Here is an 18,651-nt window from a genome sequence, read left to right as displayed (position 1 = left end):
TAAATTCAACTGTCTTCCGTTTTACAAATAAGAGCTAAAACAATTAAGCTTCTTGCCTTACACTAGAATATTAAAACTGTCTAAAAGTAAGCTATGTGAAACACTATCAAATGTTATGGCGAGACCCAGAAATATAGCCACCACTTTTTCTCCTTAATGAATAACATCAATTATAGACTGAACAAAATCAATGTCTGATATTTTTGTTGCTTTTCCTTTCCAAAAACCATGTTGTTGTTCTTCTAGGTAAGTGGTCGCCAAACTATGGCAAAAACAAAAGTTAATATAAGTCTATAGTAAAGTGACAGTGGGTTTTAATACTGAGTGAGAGATTTGTGCCAGCTAGGCTGATTTAACTATCACCTAAAGCTTATCTTTTTAGTTATATTTCTAACAGTTTTATTATTTATGTGATTATATTACTAAACAATGGAAGTATATTTTATTTGGTAGCATAGCTTTATTCATTAACTAGCTGTTACCCACGCCTTCACACTCAATTAAAAAAAATCAAAGCCCTTATCATGATTAGTAAAAGAACTGGTTTAATACGATGGAGTCTTATGACATTTTAGAAACGTAAGTAGGCTTACACAGGTACATATTTCAGTATTCATGGTTAGTAGCACCAGAGTTTTAACCTGAGTCTTATCATGTTTTCCATGTATGCATTTCTAGTTTGAATTAATTATATTTCCAACGTCTTGTCTAGGAAATCTTTTTTAGTCAAAAAAAGTTTACTTCAATCCTTGTCATGTACATGTGGTTTAAGATATTTCCAGTGCCATAGTAGAATTTGCTTTGTTGTCCAGACAAAGAAAAAATATGTACATGTGTAGGTCTGAGACACCTATTTCGGTTAAAAGGTGTCTACTTCCTACTATATAAAATTCCTAGGGTGCTACAGCCGAGTTTGCCTTATTTCCTCGCCCATAAAACTATATATGTATGTAGCTCTCAGAATTCTACTATTTTACAAAACAATTAGCTGAATTGGTCCAGCTGTTCTCAAGATTAGCGCTTAGCAACACATTTTGCGATTAATTTTTATATATATGAAGACTGTATCGATTGATAATATATTAATAGGTAACAATTACAAGAACCAAACACTTTGCTAGCAGAATTTTTCAGTTTTTGGAACTACAAATCTGTTAAGATACTTCTCAAATTGACCATTTTTAAATCAAGTTATATAGCAAACCTTCCTGGTAACCACCTAAAATATATTTTGGTGATGGAGCTGTCAAAGTTTGAGACAGGTGGACAACATTGTTGACTAAGAATAACTGCTCAAGTTCAAAGCCTGGTTATTGAAGACAGAGGCCATTTTTCTTTTGAAATCTACATCCATCGTGACAGTTAGAAGAATTCTCTTAACTGCAAATAATACTTTATACAAATATTATTTGGGTTTGTGCTGCCAACTTCCATCTTATACTTCCATCTACGTCTCATAATTGGACTGATATGTTTCTTTTCCCTTCTATTGACACTGCATCTTAGCATTTTAACTCAGATATTGATATGTTATTAGGTACAATATAACTATGAAAAGGAGAAAATCTTTCACTACCCTAAGTGCTTTCAGCCAACTTATCACTTTATTTAACCTTTGAACTGGCAAAGTTAAGATGTGCAACACAGTTTACCCCTTATGAACTGTCAGAGTTCTGTCAGTCAACAAATAATGTTATCTTAAACCAAACTACAACCCTTAGTTTATTAAGTATTTAAATCTTTTGACGAGTGTTGTATTTGACCATCAAAAACAACACAAAATACCAAACCTTGTGTTGATCTGGTGTTTTATTAGGTTATATGCAGTTTTCTTTATAAAACTGTCTTATCTCCCCAGATAACCATGGCTTCCTCCATGAAAGAATGATTAACTGTGTAGCATTCTGCTGTCATTTAATTTAAATCTGAATTTAACAAACACACACACACACACACACACACACACACACACGTGCGCGCACATGTGTGTTTATATATGTATATATTGTTGTTTTAGGATTTTAGAAAAAATTTGGTAGTAATAATTTGTATCTGAGGAAATATAATCAAATTAACAAGTATTTATGCAGGATTTTAAAATTCTGTTACAGCTTATTAAACTTGATTATGATAGTTAAATGAACGTCCAGCCCAGGAAACTGCTGATTGTTGACTCTATACACAAAACAACCCAGTAGAAAATTTTATTTAAATAATTGATCATTCTTCATGAATAAATTTTATTCTGCCAACACTTCCACTTTTAAAATATGTTTACTAACAAGATGTATACTTCAAAATAAACTATAAAACCATACATATAAAAATAACAGTTAAACAATTGTTTTAACGCTATGAGATTGCATCCAGCTAAAACATGTTTGATATGTGAAAATACACAGCATTTTAAAGGCCACAAAGCCTGGAATGAAATTTCAAGGAATGACTAGTCAACTGACATTAAGCACTTCATGGACAGTATAAAAACGTGTAAAAGCACCGGTATTCAATTGTTTTCTCTCTATCATATGGGTACTTCCAAAGCACTGAATCTGATTAGCTGACACTGAAGTTGGCTGAGTAGGAACCATAGATCACTGGAGAAAGCATCACGAGCCATTGAGGTGTGAGGCAGCTCCCTGGTCCAGCAGCCAGTACACTTTACCTCTGGTGGGCTCCACTCTTCCTGCAGGCAGGCACTCCTGGTCCTTCAGGATACGCTGGTACATGAAAGTCAAGAGATCAGTAAAAAAAGGCCTAATACGTTACAAAAAATGGAACACTTTGCTTCAAGGAGAATTGAAATATACCCTCTTTCTTAGGTGTCAAAAACCCAAATACATAATGTTAAGAGTGAAAAAAGCTTAAAATTAAAAAGTGCAGCAATTTTACTTTGGTAATTGGCAAGTGCATTGCTGCACTTTTAAAGTTTTTTGTGTATGTTTAATCTATGTTAGTACTAGGGTTATTGTAACACCTAAAGTAGAGGGTAGATTTTAATTCTTGAAAAGTAGTATTCTATTTTTTTTAATAGAGCTATGGCAAATGTCAAAAATTCTATCATCCTTACAAATCATCCATCGTCAATTAAAAAATTTAAACACAGAAAACCTATATTTTGGTGTCAAATTTCGTGGACCTAAAAAATAATTAAAATATAAGAAACATTTTAAATTGGCCAATAAAATTAAGGAAACAGTAAGTAATTTACAAATTATCACTGTAACTGGAATATAAATTGAATGGGGTCCATGATAGAGAAGATTCTGATCTACGGTTAAATGTAAATATATTCTATAAAGGTTAAAATATTTCTCATATTGAGTACGCTTTAGATTATCCTTTCATCATTTAAACTTATTAAAAAATCCCCGATATATGGGTTTGAAACTGCAACAATTTAATGGTTATAATGGTTAGCAATATTCCATAAGGAATTTTTATGCTCTTAGCTGTATTAGTTAAAGTTTATTGAATAATGAATTCTGCATTTATTAAAATATTTAGTTTCTTAGTTTTATATATGAACGAAAATATGCTATATTAACTATCACCTAATTAAGAACCCTTTGCATCTCAACTGCTATTTTAAGTGCTGATCAATGTGAGAAAACTCAATAATACACAACACAAATTATAAAAAGATGGTTCTAGTAAAACATTAACATACCTTATATATGGATGCAGCTATTTTGGAAAATATGAGTGAAGGCTGTTATACAAATACCGTCTTTTAAATTTAAGATTACCAGCTTATAAAACATTACATATCCTCATATTTTTACCATTAATGTAAAACCAAAATTTTTAAAATTACTGTCATTAAATTAGCCTGTTATTCTGTAGATGAATAATTTTGGTAGTGGTAGACTTTAAGTAGCCTAGTATATCTGTGTTATTTGTAGGATTTTATAAATTGTTTGATGAAGCCTGTGAATTGCTTAATGGTCAATTAATGTTTTTAATGTTATAATGGTTATTCTGACTAAACTGGATAACAGATACAGGAGGGGTTTTAAAATGTAATTTTCTATCTACTTGAATATTCATTCATACCATTTAAATTGAAGTAAAAAAATATCTGATATTACAGTTTTTAATTTGACAAAAGCATTCAATTTCAATATGCATTTGGTAATGTCATTCACAGTTATCAGTATAGAATTTATTGACGTAAGAATATAAAGTGTTTTGTTGTATGATTAAAATTATTGTCAACTCTCAAGATAAAGATGCTATTTATATGTTCGTTCAATCTAATTCGATGATGTCATTTGTAATTTAATCAAAGAGAAAGCAATTTTGAAAATGAACTATTGACATTGTATCAAGTGCTTCTAATGTGTCTCTCCAATGGCATTATAGACTTTAAATGTATTTACAAATAAACAGAGCAATTTATTCAGTCTGCAATTCAGTTGTGGCATAATTTAAGTGCTGATCAGTGTGACAGACCTCAATAAAACACAACATATATTACACAAAAATAGTTCTAATACAATATTAATATGTTGTAATTTGCAATAAACAATATCAAAAGAATACAACAATCTGTTGCAGTGGAAAATTTTTATAATTTTTTAATTGATAAAGTTTGGTTTAAAATAGTATGAAAATTGTTTATTAAGTTTGTATTAATTTTCTCTTATTGTGTATGATGATATAAATATCATTTGTTATTGTTGTAATAAAAAATAAATAAAAAAAATCCAAGAATTAGTGTTTGAAACAAAAAGTAGTATTTTCTGTAGCATGTTAATCCCTATTACAGTCATATTGAAAAAAATACAATGTTTTTATTTCACACAGATATTTTTAGTTTATAAATAATTTTTTTTAACTTGCATTTTTCCATTTTTCCAAACAAAATAATTAAACAGGGAGAATACCACACAAGAGTGGCCTATACACCTTGATCATTTCCGCCTTGTTCTGCCCAACAACGGCGAAGGCACAGCACTCAGCATTGTTGACGACAGGGAAAGTGAGGGTGATGCGCGATGGCGGGGGTTTGGGACTGTCGGTGACAGGAGCCACCCACACAGAGCTCTCATCCAGGAGGCGGTGACCAGGGAACAATGAGCAAGTGTGGCCGTCAGGACCCATTCCTAACAGCAGCAGATGGAACCTTGGTAGCTCGTCTGGTGAGAAGTGCACTGCCATCTTCTGTATATAGTCCCTTGCTGCTTCCTCAGCTATGAAACAAAATATAAATAAAGTTTACTATGGAATTGAGAATAAAATGGTAATGTGTGTTATGTCACCAATTATTGTGTTTCATCAAACTCTCTTAAATGTGATGTTCTACACTTCTATTTCAAATCAAATTCAAAAATGTTATGTGTTTTATACAAATATGAATAAAGTATAATTCAGGTATGCCTTAATACTACTGTTTAAAAATAACGATAAATCTGATAGAGTACCCTCTGGCGATTGCTAAAGAAAAAAATTGAATATGCCCTCAATATTGTGCGTAAAGTTTTAAACAAATAACTTACTACAGTGGTAGTTTTGAGTAATAAACATACTCTTATGACAAAATATCAAACATATATTTTCTTCTTTTCTTGTTGTCAAAACTGAAGTTTTTAAACTACTTTAAATCTTTTAAAGCAAGCAGTAGCAGCACAGAGACAGTTATGTGCAGTATTTTGTCTTTTGTCCCATACAGCTATGTTGAAAAGACCAAGATAGATACAGCTCCTATGTTCAACTTACAGGAAGACAGTCTTCTCTCCATCTTCAAGATGTCTCAACTCTGAACCTTGGAAATGTAAACCTTAATGTAGAATTCTAGTTTGAGTTGGAAACTGTGTAAATGTTGTTAGTGTTGTTAATAATGTGTGTTGGATTGTGTAATTTATCCTCCCACTCAACACTGGTGACAGCTGGCTAAATATGTTTCTGATCACTTATAGAATTTGATGGTGGACTAGGCATCCCCTCTCTTGCTCTTATCATGTCTGGTTTGATGGTTGTCGGCTGCAAAGTTTGTATAAGACATAACTTTAGTTATTACTTTAGTTTCTTATTATGAATGGGTTGAGAAGTTTGGACTAGAAATGCTCTTAAACACTGCACCCACTGCCAGCTTTTCCAACCTGTTACCATGCATTGCCAGATGCACCGGCCCACTATGATGAGCCCAGGCCGGCCAGTCAGCCCTTACTATGTCATCCCTGTGTTATTTAAGATCATGGTCACAAAAGAATTGTAAACGCCTCTTTAAATCAACTTCAAAACTGGTTATCATGCAAGTCTTAAGCTGACCATCTTGAATGTTGACAAACATAATTTTGTTCGTTTCTATTAAATCAAGAGACTGCAGTAGTATCATACTGAATAGACATTTGGTACTTATGTCAAATTCAATATAATTTCTTGGTACTAAGATAGATTTTGTATATAATAACCCATACTTTTGCTAGTGATACTCATTTATACAGTGGAGTAAGCACTATATTTTGAATGTGTATGATTAGGTGTACACAGAGTATAGAGTTCTTATCTAAGGTTTCTTGGTCTCAAGGGTTCTCCTTATCACTGTTGATAGGTGGAACAAGACCATCACCATGCTGTAAGGTCAGGTCATCTCTCCACCCATCCCAAATATTGTAGTCCGGTGAATTAAAAAGGAACCAGCATTGTGGACACCAGCACCTATTCCATCCTTCATCTCCTTTTAATATCCCTTTTCCATATTTGCTGTTAGTAATAAAAAAAATTATCTACAGTTCCGTCTCATTACTTTTATTACAATAACAAATATTTGGTCAATTTAAATTTAAAAATTTATTGACACAGGGCTTTTATATGAATGTGTAAAGAAATACCTGATCGTCCTCATATCAGAAACAGTGAATGTAAGTATTAAATTAAGTGTGAAATATGATAACTACGTGTTGACGCCTAACTTGGGACCATCAATGTGATTTAAACTCACTAATAATAAGTTCAACTTATATTACCAGCTCCATTGTGCTACATTAGGGGCATCCAATTAATAAAGAAATATCTTTCTTAATCAATGGAGAATAATTTGTATGGTCTTTATTTGTAAATATTTCTTTTTTTTTTTGGAAATCAAAGTTCCAACAACAAAATTATTTCTCTGAGATTTCTCTTGGGAAAATTAAAAAGAGAATTCAAACAAGGGTTTGGCTTTCAAAGTGAAATAATTGACAACAGAACATTTGGAGATAGGATACACTGCATTGTCACAGTTATCTAATCAGACAGGCAAGGCCTTATTGATTTTAATGTAAACTCCCCATCAAACAATCAGTGTACACTATAAACAAGAAAGATAGGACAAACTAATGGTGTTGATTACATCTAACTACTTGTTTACAACATGGAACCAAAACTGCCACATAACTGTGAAGAAATGTTAACGGCTTGAAATGACACGAGTCAATACATTTGTTTTCCAATCATGGCTGTGTCAGACATAATAGCTTCTACAAATAATTAAAGTTTTATTAGTTGTAAATTATATTTTAATAGTGAGTGAAAATTTGTCTAACAGCAAAATGAGTTAACACATAGTAATACTGTTATTAATATGCCTACAGATTGTTCTTTGCATTGTTCTATACTATTAGTCAAACATTTTTGTGAGTCAATTCATTTGTTCCTGAGATATTATTCAAGTTAAATTCAGTTATCTGAATATTTGATTATTCGGATCAGGTCAATTGGTTTGGATGAATTGAATTCTACAATACTCAATCTTATATTTATTAGTATAAATAATAGTTGGATATTGAGATCTTCAAGTTGCTGAAATTTATAGCAGTAAAAAAACTTATTAACCCCTTGCGGTCGAATGGTCAGTAGTACTGGCCATGCAACGTCTTCAGACAGCCCGTTATTAGCTTCGTCATTGCTTGTCCTCGCTGCTCGAATGGCCAGTAGTATTGGCCGCGCTAGTTCCACTCCCAGCTAGTCGCCATGTTTGTATACTTTCCCAGCCAGCTCGTAATTCTTTTCAAATGACCTTTGTATTAGAAACATAGGTATTTAAAATGACGTAAACACCATTTATAGATAATTAAAGAACAACTTTAATGAAACTAACTTATTCTAAGATAAACAAACTTTTTATTAATGTTATTTTTATACATACATTTTTAAATTCAATAATTAAAATAAATTGCTGAAATTACAAATTTGATATTTAACATATGACAAAGTCATAAAACATTTTCCAACATTTTTAGTCTTTGAACTTTTTGGCGGAGTGGAATTTTTTTCAAAACATAATCCCATGTGAATTCCTGGGTTGTTAGGACATGTTTTGCAGTAAAATTTGCTGCGTTTTCTGTCCTTGCCAGGTCTCCTATCACTACAAACTACGCAGTCCTTAAGTCTTGCCACCATCAAGTGGATAGGGGATGTGCAAATTTTCTGTTTAGTCTTTCTTCTTCATCTGAAGTGGAAGGCCTTCCTCTTTTCCTTGAATTTCTTACATCTCCCACTAATTCTTTAATCAACAATTTTTTCTGAATTTTCTTTGCCTTATATGTTCTTCACTGCTATCTGTATCATCTACTGACAACTCATCACTGTCCTCTCCCACATTGTGTTCATTTGTATATTTTGAATATCCTCTTCATCATTTATGTTTTGGTTCCATTATACCCATAATTTCAAATCGCGTCTTCACGGAGTTCGTCTTCAAATTGTTCATTGAATTGGAAATCCAAATCACTAAATCACTATTGTGTTCAGAACCACTGTCTTCATCAATGTCACTTTCATCCCAATATATTTCTAACTTCATCAGAACGTAAACAGTCATCCATTGTTAATTTATTTAAAAAATTATTACTAAAAATATACAATATTAACAAAATAATAAACTTAACAAATTGTATTGTTCACAAGCCTACTACAACAGAACTGTTCCAAATGTAAACAATTTTTACAAAATAATCAATTGCACAGCTGCTATTTTTATGAAAGATGTGTGTTATAAATATATATTTATTATTTACAAATTAATAAAAATTCACAGCTAAATAACATCAAACAGTACGAAAACAAAAGTCAAATGAACACACAACAAGTAGTAATGGGCGAGGGTGACTGACCTTCGAAACATCAGTTGTCTGAATATTCTACGCAGAAATGTAATTGGCGGGAAACCATTGTCAGCAGATGTCAAATTTAGTTTAAGAGTTCCTAGATAGGTTACAGCACTCGCCGGACATAGAAGTATAAATTAAAATAAGAATAATAAAGTGTTTACGTAGTGTCCAGTAGTACTGGCCATACGAGCAATGGTCGTATTCTGTACTGGCCAGTACAGGTGGCCATTCGAGCAGCCAGGACATAGCGTAAAAAATTAAAACCAAGCTGAGGCGGAAATGTCCAGTGGGCAGTACAGCTGGCCATTCGAGCAACCGAGGACAAACTATAAATATTGCTTTTCGAGTGCATAGGGTTAAGTTACCTGGCAGATGCGGATTAATCTTGATGAACTGATCTTCTTTTACAGGCACCACACCTATCAGCGAGTTTTTGTACAATCCATAGTTGGAGTCAGAGCTTTCTATAGGAACAACTCTTTCATCACAGAAGAATATTTTCCACTTTGACCAATCTGTAGCTATTTTTGGCAATCCTTTGGCTAAAAATGTAGCTAATGAACCACCTAAAAAACAATTATGAAACCTTAATACAAATATGGAAGAAAATCTGTAGTTTCTAAAGTTATCTAAAGTTGATAATGGAAAATTTCAGTGACAATTCATTTAGTAGTTTTAATACTATTTTATTATTTAATAACTTATTTATTTAGAGTTCTTTAATAACTTCTTAAGGATAAACCAGTATTATTCACTTTGAAGGTTATATCATGTACAATAATATTTTATCCTTAAAATAAAAGACAGTGCCTATTTATTTCCTTATTGTATAAATTGTACTCCAATTCCACACTATTCTGATGACACCAGCTCAACTACTGCATTAAGACCATGGGCGTACATATTCCAAGCTATAATAAATCACTTCTTAGGGATAAACCAGTATTATTCACTTTTGTGGTTATATCATGTACAAAAATACTTTATCATTAAAATAAAAGACAGTGCCTATTTATTTCCTTATTATATAAATTGTATTCCAATTCCATATTATTCTGATGACACCAGCTAAATTACTGCATTAAGACCATGGGTGTACACAGTGTGGGCAGGGGGAGAGGAAGGCAGCGACCCTCCCCTATAAACAAAGAGTAATAATATGAAACAAAATAAGGTAGGGCGATGGCAAATAATAAATTTTATACAACACTGAAATGAAAAAAATCAAGAAGTATGTCAGTATATCAATGTCAGCCAGTCAACGGGATTCAAAATTTTTTTAAAGGGTTGGCCGATCCCCTTTTAAAACTTATTCTGCCCCTGTGAGAGGATCTTATCAGACAAGATAAGGGAGAGAGTCAATACAGTACAAGATCAATGGTACTGATTAAAAGTGCAATGATCACAGACAGGATATGAACCTGCGCTATCTCTAACTCAGATCCAAAGTTATAGACCACTCGGCCATCAGCACTCCTGCAGATAAGGAGACAGCAGTAACGGCACCCATTGAGGGAAGAGGGAGTGTTGTAAGTTTCATGTAGCGACCAAAAATACCATGTTAATGGTGTATATGCACGAAATACCAGCGACTGGCAGTTCGGATGCACAATACATTACATGAGTTTAAGTCGGCTCTGCACCTATCAGAGGTCCTACTACACCCAAAACACTGCCTTCTTGTTTCTGGCACAAATGTTAATTCTCTGTGTTTCATTAACACCGCTAGAAAACACAGTTAGTGTAAGATAAAATGTTTGTTATTTGTGCCATTGAATAATACAACGGACAAGATGTTAAACAACAGGAGAAAAGTTTATTTAATGCTGTTAGAATAAAATAAACCTAGCAAATTAAGATTATGTTGAATCGTTAAACATAAAAAAAATTAGTAGACTACAGTACTAGTTACTTTATTAATTTTTTTGTTGGATGACACTTTTTTACAAAGCAATTTGAGCTAATAAACCATATTTTATAAAATGAGTTTTAAAATTTTTTGTAATGAAAAGTTTATCCATAGTCAATGTGAGAGTGAAAATGTACTTTACTTTGTGTGTGATATGATGTATTCTGCACTGAACTACATGGACAGCCTTTGGCCCTTAAGATTTGGAACCTCGATTAATGATTCTTATGAATATTACTGTGATATATGTGTACATGTACTATCAATACAATATAATAGTATAAATAACAGTAATGATATTCAGAATATTGGTTAAAGGAATAAAATAATAGATATATTTCTCAAACTTTTATTAGAAATCATTATATTAAAATAACTTTTGGTCAAATAAATTCTTCTATCTAACGTATTGTTCTAAAAATTAGTTGTTATTGAGTGATTAGTAATTTTTTTAAATGAATGATGTTATTGTATAATTTATAAAAATTGTGGCGTCTCACTGTTATATATCTATTATATAGCATACTGATTTTATTGAAATATAATAAAGAAATCATTTTGGTATGGATCTTGTTGAAAAATATGAATAGTGGTGTTTCTGAAAATATTTATAGGCCTACCAATTTGCAATGGTCAAATCCAGAATTTATAAATACCAAATCCACTACCAAATCTAAAAAAATTGATTCCTGATTCTCATATTTAAATCCTATTAGCTTTTTTAAGTCCAAGTTTCTTTAAAATGAAGTACCGCCTAAACCAATTACTGCTATTATCATTTGGACATATTCATAACCTAGTGTTTATTTACCTCTAGAGGCTGTCCGAAAACAATTCAAAGGGATTTGCAGAAGAAAATTAGGGAAATTACTAAACTAACTGATTCATATCCTTTACTTTCTTACTTAATTTTATAGATTATAAAATGGGCTTCCAGATGCCTTTTATCTGGAAAAAGGTGTGGACACATATTTATATTAATTACAAATGTATTTAAAAAAATAATTTCAAAACATTTCGAACTGTGACAAAAAATTTATGATAAAAACATACACATATTTTATGTACAGATGTGTACAAACATAAACTGTGAAGTAAACTAAAATTAGTGATTGTTTGTTTAGTGCTTAGCAGCAGATGTTGGGGCATAGATACAGCAGACAAACAGCAATGTACAAACATAAATAGAGAAATATGAATTGCAAGCAAAATATTACTTAAAAAATTACCTTCACTTGTTTATATGATTCAAATTAAAATTAAAAATGTTTTACTAGATGTATCAACACAAAGAATGGCATCATTTACTATTAGTACATAAAAGTCACTGGACAGGTATTTGGTCTTCTGATAATATGTTAGTTTGGTTATTTAAAAGCATATGTGACATACGGCCAAATACAAAATAATTGAGTCGTAAAAAGTAAGGGCTCTGTGGTGTAATGATAGCACATTCACCTGGCAAGCGAGAGATCCGGGTTTGAGTCCCGGCGGAGCAAGTACTTTTGTGATTCAATATTTATTGAAATTAAATTAGGCTATTGCCACTTATACAAATTTCATTAATGTGTATATGTATGTATATTATACAGGGTGACAATTAAGTCTGGAACCCCTTTTTTAATTTTTGAACCACAATAGAAAGAAATACCAAAGTTCACACGTGCTTACTGGTGATAGTAACGCACACATCTGCCCAATTACCGACCAGATAATCCCTTTAGGGGACGGTCCACAAGGAGTCAGACAAAATTCTTAAATAGCAGAATAGGTCAAGTTTGGTATCAAATTAAAGGTCTTACTTAGCAGAGTACAATGCCGCAAACCGGACTTCAAAAGGTGGATTATTTCAGTAGTTATAGCTGTTTGAATTTTAAAACAATTGAACAATGTAAATTATTAAGTATTTCAAGTAAACACCAATTTTTAAGTACCTGTGATCAAAGTAAGTGTTCAAAATGTTCCCCTCCCATCATCTGACAATGCAGTAATCAAAGCCAGGAATCAATAATTATTACCAATATCACAACTACTGTTACAATGTGAAAGTGGCAGATTGAGTCGTACTCAGCAAAATAAACTTACTCTACGTTCACTATTTTGTAAAACAAATAGTTTGAGTTTTTATGAAATTTAAAAATATTAGTAATTTTTTAAATAACATTTTTAAGTTAATTAAAATATTTTGTTCCCATATACCTGGTTTCTTTTCAGAGGTCAATTTATGGGTAGGTATGGCCAAGTCATTTCTTTCCTTGTATTGTAAGTATGATAATCTCATCTCCATGAGATAGAATTGAAGTTTTTTTAAGGATACAATATGCATTCATAGATATAATTGCTATAAATAGTAAACATTTTTTAATCCTTAAATTTGTCTTTTCAGCTATTCTTTTATAACAGACACCTCAGTGTTAAAAAATGAAATAAATTTAAAGTTAGTTTTTAAGACATATTTATGTTGTAAAATACGTAAACTTAATTTACCAAATCCAATGAAAATAGTTTAATAGAAGATGTATATTTATTTTTATTCTAGGTTAAAGTTGCCTGTTGATGAGACAGTCTACTAATAACAATAATCTAGTTTTTAAAAACAGCTGATTTTACCTAGTGTATAAGTGTTTCTCAGATTTGAGGTTAGAGAGAGCAAGCTTGGACATTTTACATAAACTTGAACTGAATTTAAATAAACTTGGTAAGTAAACAAGTCCTTATTTCCAAATAATTCTGACGTATGTCACAGTGTCACATACGTAACAAGAAACATGAAAAAGTTTAAACTGCATCTCATCTAGAATGTTGACATGGATAACATTTTGTAAAAGTAAGGTTAAGTTAATGATTGTTAATATGATATTTTTTATTTTATTTTAAATATTATTCTTTGGCAAGTAAACTATGTTACGTATGTGACACATCAAAATGTTACGTATGTGACACATCAAAATGTTACGTATGTGACACATTAAGTTATGATACAAAAACTGTCAATTTGAAGAAGAATTAACTTAGGAAGTTAGTTAACCTAGCCTATCTACCTAGTTAATCTATTTATTTGTTTATTTTAAAGCCTCCCAGACTGATACAAAAAATACAGGTACAAAAAATAAGAGGTTGGCATAATGATAAAGTTTATAGTTTTGCTTGTGTTAGTTGAAAGAAACATTGAAAGAACTCTATTTTGGACATTTATAAAAGTTCTTGTAAAAGAAATTAATCAAATAGCTCCAGAAGTAAAACATTTACATATATTTTCTGATAACTGTGCCGGCCAATTTAAAAGCCGGTACACTATGTCAAATATTTGTTTTGCAGAGGAAGACTTTGGTATTGCAATGAACTGGAATTTTTTTGCTTCCAGTCATGGGAAGGGGGCTGTAGATGGTATCGGAGGGATGGTAAAGAGGATTGTATGGAGAGCAGTAAAGGGTCGGAAAGCTTTTGTTAATACCCCAGAAGATTTCTACAGAGTGGCATTGGAAAAATGCAAAGAAATTCGGCTATTGTTTGTTTCAAAGGAAGAAATAGATCATAATAGAAAACATCTTGAGGAGAGATGGGGTAAAATTCATCAAATAACTGGTATTCAAGCAATGCACCACTTTCAAGCATATAGTGATCACGAGATACTGATTAACAGGAAATCAAAATCACTCATGTTTAAAGTTGACATTAAGAATGAAGAATATGACGCTACAAAACTGTCAACCCGACGAAGGCTACACTATGAAGATGCTTACAGTGATGAATCTGATGATGATAAGTATGAGAGTACTGGAAAGGATGATCCACAGATGGAGACAAATGAAGAGCCCATTATCAAACACTGATAGAAATAATTTCACCCAAATCCTGGTGACTTTGTATTAGTGAAATTATTAATTAATAAAATGAAAGAATTTCGCTATGTAGCAGTTTGCTAGAGCAAAGTAAATGAAGATATTGTAGTCACTTTCTTGAGAAAGTATGGGAAGGATACTACACTGTTTAAAATTGATGAAAATGATGAAAGGCTCGTGGCTACTAAAGACATTATTCGGGTGTTGGAACAACCTAAAATTAAAACCGTTGAGTTCGTGTACTTTATCAGTTTCCAAAAACTGTACATGTTAAAGAAGTGTGACTATGTTCTGTTAATTTTACTTAGAACAAAAGTGTACCCAACTTATTTAAAAATTAATATTGTAGAAATAGTTATAAGGAACCTTAATATACAGTATGTGTGAATTTAGTACCTAAGTTTTATTGTAACGTTTTCTATGAGAATTGATAACAGTTACCTATTTTGTTGGTTCAGTTCAGTTGTAAGGATATCACTTTTAGATAGAATAAGTTGTTATTTTTATCATAAATAGTGTTCTTGGTACTCTAGTTATACTTGTCACATACGTAACAAACAACCTGTCACATACGTAACCACAAATCACAATTTTTAACAAGTATTCAAAACATGTTTGTACATTGATTAATTAAGAGTTGTACGTAAATATTAATTAGGAATGCAATTAATTTTATTAAAGGAAAAATTAACAGAATTTTACCATTATGTACCTAACACTCTAAGGATGAGTGCCTTTTATGTCACAAACGTAACAGCCATAAAAACATGTATTGCTTGGAAAATAAAAAAAATTCTTGTGCCCAATTTTGTATACTTTTGAATTAAATCACCTTCTATACACTGAACTGTGATAAATGTATTTATATAATTTTACTTTATTTATATTTCACCATAAATGTGTCTAAGTGTCACATACGTAACAAAAGAATGGCTGTTTTTACTGATTCTTGCCAACCCAAGTTCAACATAATTCTTATGGCTTGTTTTTGTAAAATTAATATTTTTCTAAACTTCGTTTTGATTATCCACTATAGGTACGGTGAAGTTTGATTATCCTTCATAGCATGAAGTCCTGGCTCAAAAGTACAATGGGAGAGGACAGATTGGCTGGGTTGTGTTTGAAAAGCGAATTATTGTAATAACGCACACTATAATACAACTTATTTATACTAAGTTTCAGCAGCATAGTACAGTGGAGTTCCGCTAATCCAAACATGTTTAATTAGAACATTCGGTTAATCCGTGTTGAACACGTCCAGGAAGAAATTATAATATTTATTTATAGCAATAATGCACAGTTACAGCAAAAATTACCTAAAAAATGAAAATGGGTGCATTATACAACAAAAAGTACTTTCATGAAGTACGCATACAGTTTTTATTAGGCCGAATTGCGTTTGGTACATTACATAAATAATAAGGTTTAAATAAAGTACTAAATTGAAACTTAAAGGTTAAGTATGTGTTAAATTAAGAAGTAAAATCAAACAAAAACTGGACGTACAGTACATTATTGTTGAGTACAATATTAAAAGAAATGAATTCAATAATTTGTCGTACTGAAGACAGTCTACTAGATAATGCAAAGTTTCGCCATCGTGTCATTAACATGATATCAGCAGGTGTAACAGTAGCCTGTTGCTCTAGGTATCATAGTGCAAAGTCAAGTGCTGCTGCACCATCTGTGTGTGGGACTAACTCAATTTTATCACACAGGTTCTCATCATTACTTTCTTCCTCCTCACACTCCTTCGATTCTTGAGTGACTGCGCGAAGAGCGTCTAGATTGTCTTTAAGAATAATGGTGCTTTTGCTTACTCACCATAACAATCAGTTCTGACACTTTTGTAACACAAATAATCACATTGGAATCGATGTTTGCAATGTGAGACAATAGAAAACACGCTGCTGACCACTACAGACTACAGTGCAATGTCCAGCTGTTCTATCAGTCAGTGAGTGTATTTTTGGCGTGCCGAGGGAGGGAGAGTACTGATTCGAAGCACTTATACATGTCCAATGTGTGTTACAAAAGTGAACTAAAGTGTACTGTAACTTACTAACTGAGCTTAGTATTGTCAGTCCAACACATTGGCTGCATGAAATACAGTACGTACAATATTAAGAAAACGTGTTTTAATAAACAATATTGATAACTTTATAACAAAATAGACCCATTTTCATGCATAAAACTTTGTCATTTCGGCTAATATGAACTGGTCCCAATTATTTTCGATTAGCGACTCCACTGTTCTTAAAATTACTTTACAAGTACAGTACACGTCTGACAGCATTTAAACCATTCAAATCGATAATTGACTCAATTGTGGTTATAGTCGTTTTTCATATTACAGTTGGTATAAAAACAACTGAACTGTACTCTAATTTAAATGTAATTTAGTTCAACATTTTGGTTTCATATCATTCTGTAGTTTAGATAATCAGGAATATTGAAGACTTGATTATCATCGTGGCCGCTTATTATACTGCACCAAAATAAAAGAAACTTGAGCCCCATTGATTCATTTGGGAGTGCCAATGGCCGAGTGGTCTAAGACGTTGGACTTTAAGTCTGAGTTAGAGATAGCGCAGGTTCGAATCCTGTCTGTGACCGTTGCACTTTTTATAAGTACCATCGACCTTGTACTGTATTGACTCTCCCCCTTATTCTGTTTAATGAGATTCTCGCACAGGCCCATGAGGACGGGCAGAATAAGGCATAAAAGGAGATCGGCTTTTCCTTTATTAAAAAAAAAATTCTCTGAAGACTACTATGTAACAATAAACATGTATTTTCGCTTGCTGTATAGAAGTCACACTGTAGGATGGTTAGAAAAAATATCACAATATTACATGTGGCAGTAGATTTGAGAGAAGTTTGTGGGAATGATACCACTAATAAAAGTGTGTTTAATCACTTAAGATTAATGCCTTGTTTCTGTCCCAAAATATGTGGTAGGATATATCATCACTGTTTTACTGTCAGTATACCTTTTAAATAAACTAGGTATATTTAAAATATTTACAGGCTTTTAAATATTACTAAGGTACATAATCGTGTAGATAAAAACTTACCTGATAAACCGATTTTAAAAATATCATCCCTGTTGATGGCATCATTTGCTAACTTTTCAACTAATTTACACAACTCTTCTATAACAGCAGACTCATTAGGAAGGACGTTTATTATTTTATTTGATGACATATTTTAGAACAAAAAGGGTAGTAAAATGAAATGGGGAATAAATAAGTAAACTGTAATTAAAAGGATTTTTAGATAAGCCACTTGGCAATGCCAACGAGCTCCCCAGTTCCCACTAGCAGACAGACAGGTCTATCATAACCTATCTATTCCAACAATCTCTCTTTATAACCTACAAAACTATAACTTTTCGTCCTCAACGCCACCTGAAGATCAGAACATAGAGAAACAAAATAAAATTCTCTAAGCGTTTCTTTCAGAAACTAAATATAATCTACACAATCTATAATGCAATTTTGCAGCTAGTTCATATTTACTTTTATATGAAAATTATTAAGCGAAATAATTAAAGATTTAACTGTAGTATTATAAGGAATAGAGTTATTAAATGTATATACTACGAAGTCCTACCAATAATAATATTCCGTAACAATATACAAGTATCGATGTTTGTATTTATGTGGATGATCTGAAGCCGTGTAAACACATTATTTTACTTTAGACTCAGATGATCATTTAATTTATTAGGGTTTAACAATGACAAGTCGGTTTTTGAACTCGGATCCCTAGTGTGAGAGAACTTTAAATGGTAACTATCCAG

At 31.9% G+C, this 18,651-nt stretch overlaps 1 protein-coding gene across 1 annotated transcript; it reads right to left on the bottom strand.

Moving 5' to 3' along the window:
• Nucleotides 1-2,226: 2,226 nt before the first annotated feature.
• On the bottom strand, nucleotides 2,227-18,207 carry LOC124364481 (6-phosphogluconolactonase). Its single transcript, XM_046820011.1, has 4 exons — nucleotides 17,924-18,207; nucleotides 9,461-9,661; nucleotides 4,912-5,195; nucleotides 2,227-2,720 (listed from the first exon to the last, which is right to left on the bottom strand). The coding sequence occupies exons 1-4, from the start codon at nucleotides 18,051-18,053 to the stop codon at nucleotides 2,610-2,612; spliced, it is 726 nt and encodes a 241-aa protein (XP_046675967.1). The 5' UTR covers nucleotides 18,054-18,207; the 3' UTR covers nucleotides 2,227-2,609.
• Between the last annotated feature and the right edge of the window lie 444 nt (nucleotides 18,208-18,651).

The sequence above is a fragment of the Homalodisca vitripennis genome, chromosome 1 (genome assembly GCF_021130785.1).
Source record: "Homalodisca vitripennis isolate AUS2020 chromosome 1, UT_GWSS_2.1, whole genome shotgun sequence".
Taxonomy (NCBI): domain Eukaryota; kingdom Metazoa; phylum Arthropoda; class Insecta; order Hemiptera; family Cicadellidae; genus Homalodisca; species Homalodisca vitripennis.
The sequence above is the reverse complement of the archived record's forward strand: the minus strand, read 5'-3'. Positions and strand labels throughout refer to the sequence as shown.

What these genes read in the sequence shown, in the direction of transcription:
- LOC124364481 (XM_046820011.1), bottom strand. Translation starts at nt 18,053, where the DNA reads ATGTCATCAAATAAAATAATAAACGTCCTTCCTAATGAGTCTGCTGTT. An exon ending in GATTAATCCGCATCTGCCAG is followed by an intron (nt 5,196 to 9,460) that starts GTAACTTAACCC and finishes TTTGTTTCATAG; the next exon opens with CTGAGGAAGCAGCAAGGGAC. An exon ending in ACAAGGCGGAAATGATCAAG is followed by an intron (nt 2,721 to 4,911) that starts GTGTATAGGCCA and finishes TTCATGTACCAG; the next exon opens with CGTATCCTGAAGGACCAGGA.